The sequence below is a fragment of the Phymastichus coffea genome, unplaced genomic scaffold (genome assembly GCF_024137745.1).
Source record: "Phymastichus coffea isolate CEN01 unplaced genomic scaffold, Cenicafe_Pcof_1.1 PCOF00050, whole genome shotgun sequence".
In the NCBI taxonomy this organism is placed as follows: Eukaryota; Metazoa; Arthropoda; class Insecta; order Hymenoptera; family Eulophidae; genus Phymastichus; species Phymastichus coffea.
Genome location: NW_026706861.1, coordinates 624,559 through 641,270, shown reverse-complemented (window position 1 = coordinate 641,270; position 16,712 = coordinate 624,559). Strand labels below are relative to the sequence as shown.

Sequence of the window (16,712 nt, the reverse complement as noted above, 5' to 3'; positions counted from 1 at the left end):
GAAGAAGAATATTACGTGTTATTAATTCGAATGAACTTTATTCATTGAGATTGAATTTCAAATACAATTTTGTTAAATTGTAATGGTTTTCCTAACTTTTTTCATTATACTAAAAATTTGAACATAAATTTCCTAACAGTCATTACTGACCGATTATATTTTAAGAAGTTATTAAAATTTTCTTAAAACAGTAAGAATTAATATGTATTACATACGCAAAATTTGATTTAATTTGTGTTTAATTAAATGAGTGTTTAACAAAATATGGAAGTTTCGTGCGAAGATGGTATCTTTAACTTTCAAAATTTATTGTTTATTATAAAAAGTACAACAAAATGGAACATTCTTGCAGAGATGAAAAAACCTATACGCAAGTTGACATACAAATTGTCGTGAGAAATTTTAATTTGGCTTTTTCAGAAAAAAGTAATGGGTGTTCTATTGGTTGCTGACTGATTTCAAGCTTTAGTATCTACGTAAGCATCTATAAATTGTCAGTTGATCAAGTTCGATGAAACAATCGATCGCGAGGACGTCAGAATCAAAGATCGAGTGTACACACATTTATGCAAATGTGCCAATACAAGTTTAATGCCCAAGTTGTAGAATATAGGTAGAGAGGGTAGGGGGGAAGAGAGAGAGAGCGTTATTTATCAATCGCTCGGAGTGTCCTTCAACACCGCTAATAAAAGGTTGGCATAAGTAGCCGCGTCGCTGCTACACACCGTTATTATGCCTACGATAGTCTCACGTCAGTCACCTTTGTGAAAACTTCTTCACTGTCGATGATCGCCTATTCATTTCATTTCAAAAATACATCAAATCAGTGGTGAATAGAGTGATAGTGTTGCGTCGTGTATGCGGGTCTGGTATTGCATCTGAGTGCGTGAGTCGTACCTACTAATTAAACCACGGTTTCGTAGTGCTATATTTTTGAAGATAGAAAACCCATCCCTATCGGAGGCTGGGTGTAGATGTAATTTTAGATTTCATTATTTTCCGTTGCCATTAAACTTACAAGATAATAAGTAAGCGGAATTACTAGTTTGAATTTTATTTATCGCAGTGTAGAAATTTAATAGAATAGTAATTTCTAAAATATTTTATTTTTTCACTAGATCAGTCTATCGATAAAATACATTCAAGCGAGCACGACTTATAATGAATACAAAGTGAGTATTCCTATTTTTATAACTTATCAAATTTATACGTATTATTGCAGTAAATTAATGATAAAACATTATACAATAGGTGGAAGACGTTATGGTTACTGTCATATTTAATACTCGCCACTTACGGTGGAGCTACTGCAGAGAAAAAACGAGTTTGCATTATCGGCACAGGGGTTGCTGGTATTGCCGCTGTGAGACAGGTTTCGTTGCACCCCGAAGACTTCGAGACAGTAGCATTTGAAAGGAGGTCTGATGTGGGTGGATTATGGATTTACAAAGAGGATACTGGCGTTGATGAGTATGGCATACCTATTCGGAGCAACGTATACAGATATCTAAGGTAATAAGCTATTTCTTATCGTGTTATACTTTTAATTATATGCCCGATTGTTTAAACAAAGTTCAACTTCTTGTATTCAATTTCCTTTCGAAATCAATGAATTATCCACTTGGGTGTTAAGCCTATCTATTTCTTATAAATGAATGTAACAAACAATAAAAATTCTTTCTAATAAGTTCAACAAAGATAAAAATCTCAGAAGAAGAATATTGTGTTTAGTCGACAATGTTACAGTACTTTTGGAAAATCTTACGAATAGCTTATAAAATAATCTATGTAGAATTTTCATGATAAAAAGAAATGAAATCTCGATTAAATTCTTATTTTTGGTAAATGATCCAATTCTTTACAAACGTTTAGTTATAATTTAACTTTGGTAGTTTGACTATTGTCAAAAATTTAATTTTGTGTTGAAAGGTTCTGACTTTAACTTCCATTTAAAAAAATTATCAAATTAATCTAAATTCTTGAGTTTACAAGTTATTAATATTACAAGACAGATATGTACATTGGTAAATTGAATTTTAATCTAATACTCTATAATTATATGTCGTTCCGCCTTCACGTTTTTCAATTTCCTTTTTTCTCGTCGATTTTTCTTTAGTATCATGTTTTATGCATGATTTGATTAACCAAAATTCTACTTACAAAACAATTTTTCACGTCCTTCCATCGTAGTTTTCTAGTAGCTTGAGAACATAGTCTTTAATATTCTATTCGTCATCATTTCAATTGTAAATTCTTTCAATGTTAGTAATATATCCATCGAAAGTAGCTATAAATATCAGTCAATTTATTATAGTAATCTTTTTAATTCATTATTTTATCAATATATTAATATTTTATCAAAATATTTATAGTTTTTTCTATTCAGTTGGAAGCATTGAAATTCAAATTAGTTAAATATTATTATAGGTTATTTAGTCATCAAAAAGCTACATGTAAAAACGTATCTAGTAGAATTTACATAACATGTGCTGACAAGGCTGAAAAATCAACTGAAGAAATATCACGATTTTTAAAACTCATCAATGTTGCCGAAATTAGAAAACCACTGATTCCAGTGTTTGACGCCAAAAATCTTAATGAGCACAAAATTGTTGATATAGTCGCACGGTTTGCACAAAAATTAATAACTGCTTACGAAAAATCAAAATCCGAAATAAATCAACACGAAGCTGATTACCAATGCACAATTAACAATAATTTGGTTAATTTTAAAGATACTTACAAATCCAATAATATTTCAGATTCTTGGTTTCGAGGAACTATATTATTTATCGAAATCTGTGTGTCAATCATTGGAACTCTATTCATGAAACTTTTTAATTTATCATTTAAAGATAAGATACCAAAATCTAATTTGATATGCGAAAACAGCTACTACCGCGATAGCTTTTATAAACGGTATTATATACTTCGAATTTTAAGTAAATTATTCAATTTTGTAATTTTCGATAAACTATGTCTACATTATAAAAGTTACATACTTCCTATAAAAAACAGGCTCGTTCAAATTAAATCTAAAATTATTGAAGTAATAATATGTTTCCATCATCTACACAAAAACTATTATTTTGATGATATCATTCGCTCGATTTGTTCAATTATAGTTTCAAATTTCATAAAAATCATCCATCTACTGCATAAACGTTTTCGTTCTCGTTTACTCAATGCTATATTAATGTGGCTTCAATTTTCATTAAATAAAAAAAGTTATCGAGATAAAATTGAAAAAATTCTCTTTAAGCTTATTTCCAGGCAATTAAGATTTCTTAAAAATTACTTAAAATCTACGAATATGAATAAAAATGAAACAACTAATGTTCCATTGCAAACTAATTTAATACCATTTTATTGTTATATGTTAAATAATTTTATTAACTATTGGAATTTTTTTCAAAGATCTTACAAAGATTACAGTATTCGATTATTCTTTACTTGTAAAATGAATATTTACCTAGACTTCATGCAAAATTTAGATGTTTATTTTAATTTAAAATTACGTCTAAATATTTATGTTTCGTATACAATAATTGATGCCTTAAAAGTTTTTTATTATTGAGAAATAGTATAAATTTTTGTAGAATTTAGAATTTAAAAGTTATTCCGTAAAATCTTAAAATATATATATGTTATTATTGATAAAAAATAAAGATTTTATAATAAAAACGTATTTTACTTACCTATATTTTCATGTTTTCATGAATCATATGAAGATTATCTCACGAAGAATGTTTCAATTTTATAAATTATTATCAATTTATCAGAAGAGAAATTGAAAATATTGTGATATTATAGGACAAATGGCCCAAAAGATTTGATGGTTTTTTCTGATTATGTTGAATTTCATGGAGAAAATCGAAGCTACGTCACTCACATGGATATGTTACGATACATACAGAATTACACCGATCGTTTCAATCTTCGACAATATATTCAGGTATAAAATTATTTATGAAAATGATAGTAATGAATTTTAGATTATGTTTTTTACATATTTGTTTTTCACAGTTCAATACTATTGTGGAAAAGGTTAGTGCGGTGAATGACGTACCTGATACTCAATGGAACATCAGGACACAAAACTTAAAAACAAATGAATACTCCGAAATAATATGCGATGCTGTCATGGTATGCAATGGGTAAGAAGATTCATTTAATTTGAAAATAAAATTTTGTATTTATAATCATAATAAAATGTATATTACAGGCACTATTCGAAATATTACGTACCGGATATTCCAGGCATGGAGACTTTTCCTGGTGAGATATTCCATAGTATTTTTTATCGTGAACCGCAACAATTTACTGGAAAAACTGTCGTGATAATGGGAGCCGGTTCGTCAGGCACGGACATAGGACTGCAAGTTAGTTGGTTCGCTAAAAAAGTTTATCTCAGCCACAGACAAACGTAAGTAAATCTTTGTCAACAATTATTATCAATAGTTACAGACTATACATCGTTTGTACATAAATAGTTCAATAATTTAATCAAACATATATTTTAATAATGTCGTTCAAAAAATTAACACGTAATCGCTAAATTTTTGAACTATATTAACAATGTATATGTAACCTTATAACCCACATCTACGAAACGTTGTCTCATGTAAATAAAGATGGCGTCAAAGGATCTATGATGGTTATTGCACAATCTATACCACTATTATTGAAAATAACGCATGCAGATTTTGATGGATACCATGTCAACTTCATAATATTATGATTGTTAAGTAAGTAGCTAAGTTTTTGAAATATTTGTAGACTAGGGTCTGAGTTACCGCCAAATATGGAAGAAGTACCTGCTGTAGTATCTGTTAATGGTAATGAGTTGACTCTCAGCGATGACCAAGTTATAATTGCCGATGCATTCGTTTTATGCACGGGTTATGAATACGATTTTCCCTTCCTGGGTGATGACAGTGGAATTGAAGTTGTAGAAGGCAAATACGTGCGACCTCTTTACAAACATCTCATCAGCGTTGAACATCCGACAATGGCTTTTCTCGGACTCCAGTTCCCTAGTATTCCATACCCAGTAGCTTACGTTCAGGTAAAATATGTGTTTACAAAAGCGTTATAAAAAATATGAAACAAACAAAATTAAATATTGATGATTGCAGTCGCAGTATTTTGTTTCCGTACTCCAAGGTAAAACCAAACTACCAAGTCGGGAAGAAATGTTGGAAGATTCAGTGCTTCCACCAGGAGTAGAACTAAAAAAAGCTCACTACATGTCTTTAGAGACAATAGCATACCACGATGATTTGGCTCGACTAGCAAACCTTGATATATTAGATGATAAGCATTTATCCCGTGTCTTCCGGTACTGGATTGAAGATAAAAAGAATGATATTATGTATTTCAAAGACAAAGACGTTATAGTTTTCGAGGGTGGTCGCGTTGAAATGCACAGAGGATACTATCCACTTTATGGTCTCCATCAATTTGAAGAAGACATTACTATTTATTAATAAGTATTCGTGAGTGTAGTTCACTTTTTTCGTAAGTTTATCCGATCTATTTAAGTGACATGCTCATGAGAAAGCTTATGACAAACTGAAAGACTATATTCTTATTTATTTTTATGCTTATAATGTATTTTTTACGATACGGCGGCGATAAATAGCGAAATATGACATCATAGTAGTGCGAATATAAACACTTTTGAATAATACATATACTTAAATTTCATGTAAAATAATGAACTTACTTATCATAACCTAGAAGTAGCAAATATTATAAAAACAAATTATAAAAACAAATTTAAAAACGAGTTTTTTCATTAATTAAATATCTAGTAATAAATTAAAAACTCGTTTTTATGTTTTGTTTTTATATTTCATGTCCAGAGTATGATACTTTCAACGGAAAGTTATACATGTGAAAATGCAATTTAGTTAATTAGTATGTTACTTGGAATTTTTTGTTCTAACTCTGTTGATAAAATCGTAATCTAAATAAAGAAATCTACGATGTGTGAGAATTTTGTTGAAACTAATGTTTGTAGTTATTAGTACTCACTCTCCTGTGAGTTAATGTGTGTTCTATGTGTAATAAAAATTCATATACCTAATGTTATGGAGTGTACTTTCTTTGTCATCAAGTAATAATTTATCATAATGATAGTTTAATAATATAGCATTTTATGTTATAAAGTGAACGCGCATAGTGAATAGAAGCGTGTAATCCATACGTGTATGTGAATTTTCCATACGCATTATTTTCACATGTATAATTTAATTGCAATATTTTGTTATTAGAAAGACATATATATGTAATGAGCCAAATTTTTGATCGTAAATAAGCCAATAGGGATCCTCTTAAGTAACATTGCTTTGAATTATGCAGGAAAAAAGTTAATATTATTTATGATTTTTTAATCAACGTGTAATCCGTAAATTAAATGTACTCGTATATAAGCCTGCATGCATATATTCTCTGATTAAAATTATTTCATGCCTGATTATGTATATGGTTTACTTTTAATTTGTTGCTCTTTATTTGTTTATAATAATAACAAACGTAATTGTGTGAAACCTGAGACTTTCAAGTGCGTGCAATTTATATCATATACACATCTGAAAAAGAAACCAAGGTTTACGATCACCAAGCTTTGACAGATGCTCAACTGAAAGAAAAACGTATGAAACATCTACATCTAGATTTATGACATAGTGCATCCCCCTATTTCAAATATAAAAACAACCATTCGGTCGATGCATTATGACTGCTTCTACCCTTATACTTCACTCGGCTCATGAAAATATTTTTCAACTTCGCAAGGACGACGAGTTTCCTGTTTATTGTCATTGTACATTGCTATGAAACAGAACAGCCGATGCAGCATGACATAAAAATTCGCGACTTTTATGGCTTCGACGATGTGTAACTTTGCCTCGTTCGCAGACTAGAATATGGGCTTTTTTTTATGGCGGGATCAATTAGCTTATTTTATCAAGTACAGGAATGCTTTCTCATTTATGTGCACACGAGATAAAGTTAACAAACCGGTCGAGATAAACTGTAAATTGTAATAATTTAAATGCATATTGATGAAGACTTTAATAAAACAGAGATAACCATTCTGTAGGTAGTTTACTTTTTAGTATATCGTGAATTTTTTATCGTACAATAGCGAATTGGAAAGTTCCCGCGTTATTGTATCATAATGTTAGTGCTAATAGCGTCTAATAGATGCCTATTTACCTGATTGTATTTTACCTTCCGCAAGTGAAATTTCTATACGACATAATAAAAGAGCTACCGTTACGCTCAATAGTTCGCGCTTTAAACTAATGAGTAAGGATAATATTCGGCTTTGGTAACGCTAGCAATGTTTACATGATTAAACGAACTTATTTTTGCAAGGGTACAGGTCGTCGTATGACCAGTCGAACTACTTTCTTGACTGGTCTGGTGAAGCGATTTTACCATATTAGAAAATAAGCACAAGAGAGATATATTTAACTAAAAGAAATTTCTGTAAATTAATTACAGAAAATGGCGGTTTTTTATACAAAAATTTGTTCTTAAAAATATTTTTTGTGTAATAATTATTTTATCGACAATGACTGAAAAAAATCGCAAAAACTGCACATTTAAAAGCAATGGTAAGCATAAAAAATATTGAATGACAATAAAATTTAATTGTCAAGCGATCCCGCAGCTGCCACAAAAAGAGCTATAAGGGGGAGTCGGGAAAGAAAAGAAGAGATAGCTATATACGTCACCAGCCGTCCATTTTTCTCAAGTTATTCTAATATATCGTCGCGTGCACTTTACAGCCCAACGCTGAGTATCTCACACTTTTATATAGGTATATATTTGGGGACCTGATCGCACGCAAAAGAGAGGAAGTGGAAACGGTAGACGTAGAACCCCAAGTTTAGCCATTAGCCATGGGCGCTTGGCTTTGCCTACATTTGCTTCTGACACGCCGACAGATTTATTCGTTCATTATGTGGCTTCAATTACTTTTGCTGACTAAATACTTGCCCAACCGATGTTTAGCCAATGCATATATAAAAGAGGCATTAATTTACTGCACCACATAGATTTATGGATATACCCTTGTGAAAATTGAAAGAAGAAATTATGACTTCGTAAACCACTTTCGCATTCAGTTAGAAAACTCATCGTTAAGTGAAACTTTCCTCTTTTTTTTTTTATCGCGCGAGAAATTGTCTCGGGAATATTTGATCAACGCTTAACATATTTAATTCTGCGTACGCCACCTTACGAAAGCCGTTTGAGTATGCAAGGAAACTCGCGTCGAGTTTAATTTAATCGCCTCGACGCACGCGCTCAACCCTTCAGACAGAAGGAAAGCTTGCGACGACGTGACGAGTGAGACGGTCTAGACGCGTACGCGCGTGAGTTTCTTTCTGACAAAAAAGAAATGGCGAAAGTGAAGAATCGAGCTTTGCTGAATGCGTTGCGCATAATAATGATTTTCTTTTTGTCACGGGAAAACCGGAGATTTCGGTTGTTTCACTAACGTAAGGGAATATGTCCTATATTTTTGTTGTAATATAATCATAGCGTTTCTTCGAATTCGATGGCTAGAAAATGGAAACGATTGTTCCTATGAATAAAGATAAATCACGTTTGTAAAATGAATGGTATCAGATAATCGTGACCACTGTTATAATCTTATTTTTCGAACTTAACTTATATTTTTACGCTTTAAACTTCCGCATACCACATTTCAAAATTCAGTATTACTTGCCTATAACTTTTTACACATTAAATTTGAATTTTTTTTTTTCAGTTGAATATACATTTGGATAAAGTAAACTTTGAGCAGAATCAATGGGTTGTTAAAATAAAAAAATTTAACTTTCAACACACATTACAGTGTTAAGTGTGTCACTATTATGATATACATTGGGTTTATACACCTAATAGAGAATCACCTACAATCGCAGATTTATTTATGAGGAATACGTCATTCTTTTTCAGAAATTTTCACAAGCTTTGTTGCACAGCTATGCATGTACGAAACCCAAGAATTTACTAGCCAAACGTTCGTTATTTCCGGAGCGTCATTACGGATACTGATATCGCATATGGAATTCATTCCCATGTCGAAACGTTTTTTATCAGTCATTGTCACGAATAATACGTACAACTTGTTATGATAAAGAGCTTTTTCATAAATTAGCATTAGTTACAGCGTAATAATTAAAAGAATTTGTTTCAGCACTCAAAGATTCCACTTAATGTGATAAAAGTCAATAGTGTCATCAAGGCAAATGAAAAAGAGCTCATTCTAAATGATGGTTTTCTTTTAGCCAGCAGATTTATTCATATATTGTACGAGCTACTAATTGAGTATTGAGTAATTATCCGTTCTTAATTCGGAGTGTTGGTATCGCTATCGACAAGAGCAAATATGCACATCCGCTTTCTAAACATATTATCTATGTTGAATGTCCAAACATGTCTATCCTTCAAATATTACATTCAGGACATTTTTCACCACTTTGTAACATTTAGGTCAATCATTGTGTATAATTATAAACATCATCGGATTAAGGGGACCTCAAACAATATTTCAATCGTACGTATTCTTCACAGCATACCTTTGAGAACAACTGACACTTTCACCTGATGCACAAATTATGCAAAACGCAAGATTGGAGCCAGGTGTACAAAAGCCAAAGCTTACTTTATGAGCTTAGTTCTGAGTTGAAGTTAATGGAGCTTTGATGTTCCCTGTATTCTTTCTTCACTTTTTCATCGTTGACAAATGAAATGCCACCATAATCCATTTCACTTCAAAAATAACGATTTTTTTATATTTGTACAGATGATTTTTTTTCCAAAACATGGTTCCGAGACTAGGTAAAATAAAAATAACTTGATTGAGCTATCCAAAATTATTATCTTTAATCTAATTTCGTAAAAGTTGTCGAAAGGTTCGAAATCATTTTTTACAGACAAGATTCAATTAAAAAAATCATACAGAATGTAAAAACATCGACATTTACGTATCGTTACAAAAAAAACCATATTCCAACGCTTTTTCATAATGCGAAATTCTAGCATTACATATACGTGATTTCGGTATGTACGTACGCATAGCAGCAGCACATGACGAGGTGGCGGCAAAGCTGATCGATGAAAGCTGCATCAAGCTGAATGAGACGCATGAGAAAGAGCTTAACGTTGGCTGAGCCGCATATACCTGTACGCGCACGACTTGTAATCTACAGCAGCCGCCGACTGGCTAATGGAACGTATATACGAGAGAGTGCGTGTGCTAGGGGAGAGAGAGAGTATCATTTGTTTTTCGATGGGGTTATGAGTCTCTCACTCTCCAGCCTCTATCGGCTTGATTTATACTACGCCATGCGTTTGCTTTTCGCACGGAAGTTACGCGGTGTGTGCACTTTATTTTTTTAATACTGACGGGTGAGAAATTTATTTAAATTCCGTTGAAGGGTACAGTTGACATTTCAGCGGATATTTATCGTAGCTTATTGATCTATGAATTATTAGCCTTACCGTAAGTATTGCATCGCGAACAAATCAAAACCCATCCAACCGCGTAACGATCGATAAGCAGACGTAGCGGCAGCCACAACCACGAGCATTAACCGAAGAGTGAGAGAGAAAGCAAGTAAATAAAGCCTTGGCAGTCTTTGGCGGGAGCTTTACAACCTCGTAAACGTCGTCGAAAGGTTCGTCTTGATTCCTCTTGAGAGACGTACGCGCTAATTAATTCGCTCGCACGTCTGCCAATTCGCACGAGAGAGGTTCTCCGAGCTGTCTACTGCCGTAGTCGTTCGATTTCCTCCTCGACAAAGCATTTTCATTATATGTATATATAGCTAACTTCGAGCTTACTACTCGTGGTTAGATGTTTAAGTCTTATAATCTCAGGATGTACATGCTTTGTTTGGATTTACATATTAACAACCAACAATGCTAAAATGTATTGTTTTCAATAATTATTCATTTATATGAGACTTCGAGCATTTTAACCTTGTTAATAACGACAAATCACTTTGGACAAACACTAGTCGATCCATCACCGTATTCAAGTCTTGTTATCATCCATCCATTCTTCCAATATCGACGCATCTCCGCGTATTGTCGTTGTCAGTCACTCAGTTTCTCGTCGCGTAATCTCTATCTCCCTGGGTGAAATAGATCATACACTGCACGCAGTGTGTGCGCCCTCGTCGAAATTGCATTTGGAATTATCCTATCGACTAATCTGATATCCTGCAAGGTTCTCTTGATAAATTGCACGGCGCTTTTGACGTATCAAGAGTTTGCCGCTGTGCGCTGTTTTCATGCGTTTGCTTCACTCGACTCTGGTTTATGGCGTGTGACATCTCCATACTGTGTGTGTCAATAGTCTCATTATAGTAATTGCTGCCTTGTCCCGAAGAGCCAAGTTATGAATTGTTAGGATTATAAATGCGTGGTAGAATATTATGAGTCTGTTATAGATCATCTTTCGCAATTAGTTTGATATTCTGAAACTTGATCTTTGATTTCTAAACGTCATTTTGATGAAATATCAATCAGTTTTATTGAATCGGATACCTCGTTAATATAGTCCTACACTCCAGGAAAATTATACTAATTAGTTGATTGATTAATCTATGACTTGATAATTGCCGTTTACTATTTGCATTGTCGTTAATATAACTTCCATTTGGAATGAGCTTTCGAAAATCAATGTATGTTTTATCCAGTAACGTTACATAAACAAAATTGATCAGCTGTTTAGCAAAGATATTAACGTTAAAGTTAATACATTACGCGAAATTCATTTTTATTAGTGTCTTTCAAAGTCTTTAATCTTCCCATAAATCACCTAGGATATCCGTCGTTTTATGTGTGGTTGATAATACGCCCGAAGCTCGATTACTTGCTGTGAATAGAGCTCCGCGGTTGAATGCGCATCGAGGAGGGTAAAAAGATACAAAGCTATCATTGAAAGCAGTCTCATCGGATTAATATATTTCGCGTCCTCTCTATCTCGTCAATCGGCTTATACTCTCACGCCAACATAGAAACTTAGTCTTTTCACTATAAGGTGATATTAGTTCGCCAAGAGAGCAAGAGGAGAACTTGAAGGCTATAACTTCAAGGACGAATAATTCAATCAATTCAACGACAGGCATCGCTGTAAATTGAGAGATAATGGGACTCCATGTCGATCCCGAAACTTGAAAGCTTCAATGTATGAGTGCCTGTACATACCTCGATTAATTAAGCTTGCGGCCCGGTTCTTTTTTTTTCTTTTTAATCTCGTTCTACTTTGCGCTACTGTGAGTTAATTGAAGTTTCGAGGGCCATTGTTGCGGAAGTTCACCTACGGTTGTTAAAAAGAGGAAGATCGTAAAAATGAGCAATTGTTAGCTAGTGTAGCTTATTAAGGTTCGGGTTTTGTTTTGCGCTTAGTATTTGGCGGTTTTTTATGGCGGATTCTACATTACGTCCTGCTTATTCAATCATATGTGAAGTTTGCAAGGCTTTTTATTTTTTTGTTATCCTAACAGAAATTTCAAATAGTCAACTTATGATTAAAATATTTTTATAGGTCTTATAATCAGATTATGTAACTACGTAAAAAGGTGAATACATGCACTAAAGCCGATACGACACTAATCCTTCAAATGAATGAACTTCCCCACAGCCTACATCGAATAATTGATGTAATAATAAATCACCAACCGCGAGTAAGAAGGAAAAGAACGTATTCTCTCGTGAAAAAGAATTAATTGATTTCTCTGTCGGCCGATAATGCTCGCGAGTCGAGGTATAAAAAAAACGGCCATGTGTGCTCTCTCCAATATGACTCGTTTTTTTTCTCATATTCCTTGTGTGAGAAGCGATTGCATCTCTCTCTCTCTCTCTCTCTCTCTCTCTCTCTCTCGCTTTCTCTCTCTCTCTCTCTCTCTCTGTCTCTCACTTTCTGGTAATTGAATATAGAAAATCGATATTCTAGTTATCGTCAGAGTCAGTAAATAGTTCTCTGCCCCTGGTGCATTAAATTTTAACTGGCGGAATAATCTCGTTTTCGCCTCTGTGCTGCTGCTGTTACCAGACGCGTCGTATCGAAGTTTCTAATATTCGCGTATATATATACACACACACACACACACACACACACACACACACACACACACACACACACACACACACACACACATATGTATATTATATACACGATACAGGCGGTGTCGACTGTCTATTCTTTTTTACCTTTTTGTTAATTTATACTGTTTCTTTTAAATTTATATTGTGAAAAGATATCGAATGAGTCTTTTAATAAAAGGTTTGACGAGATTTGCTAGAATGAAAATTTCTGAAGGCTTTTTTATGGAAAAGTGAAAATGAATGTCGATATTGTTTTATCAGCTTTTCGATCACTTATTAATCAATAAAACTATCTCGAAAAGATCTGAAATTGACAGTATGAAAAAAACGTATTAAAATTTCTTGTTTTTGGAATGCTTTTATAGAAAATTAAAAATATTCCAATTTTTATAGAAATTCTTTATAAACTACAAAGACCACTAAGCGTTATTTTGTCAGTTGCAGATAACAGCTGTAGATATTTATCGATCGAGTATAAAATCTTTATCGTTATTTGCAAAGTTCTCATGCACACACGTCTGCCTGAATGATCTGAAGAGGGGGCATACGATATTTGCAGTTTTCTATTGGTTCTTCTGCTTATCTATTACACTTCGAAAACTTCCACGTGCCTGCATTTTATACATTAATTTTAGGACATAAAGTAATATAATTATTCACAAAATAATGAAGTTATATTAAGAAAAAAAATTAAAAAACAATTGACTCTTTTTTTGGCAAACTACAATAAACAGCACACAAATTTACAGATCTCTTAGGAACGCTCTGGTCAAGCAACACTTGGAATATAATTTTCATGACAAGTGATATCAGCATTCCCGTACATATGCTATTTGTAAGAGTAAATTTGTTCAAGAGACTCGAAAATTGACAAGAACCTTACGGAATTGAAAGTTTCAAAGCCAATTCAAATCTGTCTTTACAATCCAACTATTCATGATTGGTGGGACGTTTGTGAGGTCGCGTAAAATCGAGAACTGCGTGGTTTGAATCGACACGCGGGCAGGCTGCTGCGCGCGCTTTCGTAATCATTGATGAGCGAACGTACACACAGTGTAGGACGCGCACGACCAGTCGGAATTATTCATCGGTTTGGAATTCATTTTATTAGCGTCGATTCGTGACCGACAATCCGAGAATTCGCTCTCATTAAAATTTCAAATCGATCTCCCTTCTTCCTTTTCCTCTCTCTTTTCTTTTTTCCATCATTTCGCTTCCATCCCTTACCCAGCCCCAAGTAGCTCTCCTAATTTCATTGTGTAATCAGATTTGGATCTAAGGCATTTGGCTGCATCTGAAGAGGAAAGAGAAAATTTTATTATTTATTATTATTAATTAGATTTATTATTAATATTAGCTTGCGACTCACCCTTTGTTAGCCAAAGTTATATTTGTGGAAAAGTTGTTATTTTCGTGTTTCTCTTTATCGAATTGTTGTGCTGATCATGTCTCTCAAGACCAAAAAATGAAATTTGCCCGTGAAATGAGGGTGTAAACTTTCACAAGCCGCGAATGTGCCGGCGAAGTCTTGCAATATAACGGCTGCGAAAACAGAAAAGGGCGAGCGCGCGACCTGCAAAGATATTGGAAACATAAATTCACTGTTGGTCGGTGTGTAACCATCTAGCCGTGCGAGGCTTAATTCCACCAAGACGCTAACTGTACATGTATATACACATAAAACGCCCGACTTGTGTTATGCGTTTATATTTTATATTCATTGAAATTATTCTGTGAACCGCTACTCTGTTACTTCAGGAGTTTACGTGTTGAAATATGATAGTATATAGATGTTGCGCATCTGGTAAATATTAGAAAGAAATGATAATTGATGAATGTCTGGCTTATTTCGTTTTCTACTACTAGCTCGTGCTTATTTTCAGTTCACTGCGATATTATTATGAAATACATATTTCATTAATTTTTTGAATTACTGAAACTCTAATAAGTCATTATTTCAAACCATCCTCAGTAAAATGTTTCAATTCCAGTAATTCTTTGCTCATTAACCATCTTAGCCTGTGTACGCCGTGAAAACAAAAATAAACCATCTTCTTTCATACCGTTCCGACTGTGACTAGGTCGCTTTTTTTGTCTTTATGCTTCGTCTCATTATCTCTTAAAGAAAGATCTTATTTTCGCTTTTCTTATAACCAAGCGCTAGCACGACCGCATTTTTCTGCCTTCTTTTTCTTCCGAAGCGAGAATGGGATAAACGACGGAAATGAAAAGAGCAGAGTTTTTGCTTTTCATTTTATCAATGCGATAAATAAAAACAAATAAATTGGTTTTATTTTTCTGTAAAAGTTCTTAAGCTAACCCTTTTTCAATCTTTCTCATCGTAAATAGTACTTAAGTGTATATCCAAGGTAGTCCGTCATTGAAAGTCTCAATTTACTCAGAAACTTGAAAAACTTCTTGAGAGAGAGAGAGAGAGAACTTTGGCTCGTTGAAGACTTTTAGCCCCCTCTCCTTCAAAATCTAAGTCTCCTTCGCTTTAAACGAGCTACTTTCGTCTCCTCAAACTATACGACAAGTCGTCGACGTAATCGCGCGACTTTTTCTTCCGCTTAACTCCTACACAAGAGAGGAGAGCAAGTGGGTTAAACTGAACGATATCGATGTTCGCTCCCATGCTCTTGGATTTCAAGTCTACCCGTATTGTAGGTGACTACTTATTTCGATCGAATTTCCAACAGAAACAGAAATACATTCTTTACGGATATTAACTTCAATTTACGCTTTTGGCACTCACCCAAAACAGAAGCTACAACATAAATCGAGTTACGCATACACAACCGACCGATCTCTCTCACCTCATCCTTCGTCTTATGGCCTTGCTTTCCCGCGGCTTCTTGTGGCCGAAGAAAATTTTACGGTGCCGCGCCACGTGCAGGTGTCAGCTCGCCTAACAAATGTCGTCACCCTCCGTTCCACCTCGCCAAGGCACCGTTATGAATTATACGACGGATTCATGCTGAAAGGGCTGGTCTCTGCACCCAATGGCACACACACACGTGTGCAATGTACGTACTCGACTGGGTTGGCGATTCCTCATATAAATTCCTCGGCACTAATGCCAAGAAAGGATTTGATTCACTTGGCGTCTTGTGTGTTTTGATCAAAAAGTTAAACTGAGAGTAAAAAATGTCTATTTTTCTTTTGTTTTGATGAATAAAGTTTTAACAAAGGAGCTGTTTAAAAAAAAATTTCCGGACTGCACGTTTAATCAAGAACATAACGCAAATCACGACACAAAAATAAAAATGCTAATCGCAATGGTGTAAGAACACGCTAAGCGCGCAAGACAAAAATTCCATTTAGCTTACTCGTTCTTGCTCTCTTATTTTTTATAATTAAGGCAGTAAGCATAAGCGCCGAGTGCATTTGCGAATTACAGCACCGGGCGAAGTGTCGCCGGTAAATTTCAATTTACCCCAAACACCACACTCTCTCGTCCTTAATTTCATCATTGCATACAAATCTCTATTTTACACGTTGAGAGCCAAGAGTTGCAAGCTCGTATTTTCCACTACGAACACATGTCGCCATGCACTGCGCTTAGCATGATT

The 16,712-nt window shown here is 34.0% G+C and overlaps 1 protein-coding gene and 1 non-coding gene across 2 annotated transcripts; both read left to right on the top strand.

The window, feature by feature from the left end:
* The first annotated feature begins 1,161 nt into the window (after positions 1–1,161).
* Positions 1,162–5,489, top strand: LOC131665416 (trimethylamine monooxygenase-like). The gene is made up of 8 exons (XM_058937293.1): positions 1,162–1,172; positions 1,252–1,512; positions 2,428–2,628; positions 3,814–3,955; positions 4,027–4,157; positions 4,226–4,426; positions 4,780–5,068; positions 5,139–5,489. Exons 1-8 carry the CDS (start codon positions 1,162–1,164, stop codon positions 5,487–5,489), a joined length of 1,587 nt encoding a protein of 528 aa, XP_058793276.1.
* A 1,811-nt stretch (positions 5,490–7,300) lies between these two features.
* LOC131665438 (U12 minor spliceosomal RNA) lies at positions 7,301–7,452 on the top strand. Its single transcript, XR_009302029.1, has one exon. It is a non-coding gene; the product is annotated as a U12 minor spliceosomal RNA (small nuclear RNA).
* The last annotated feature ends 9,260 nt before the right edge of the window (positions 7,453–16,712 follow it).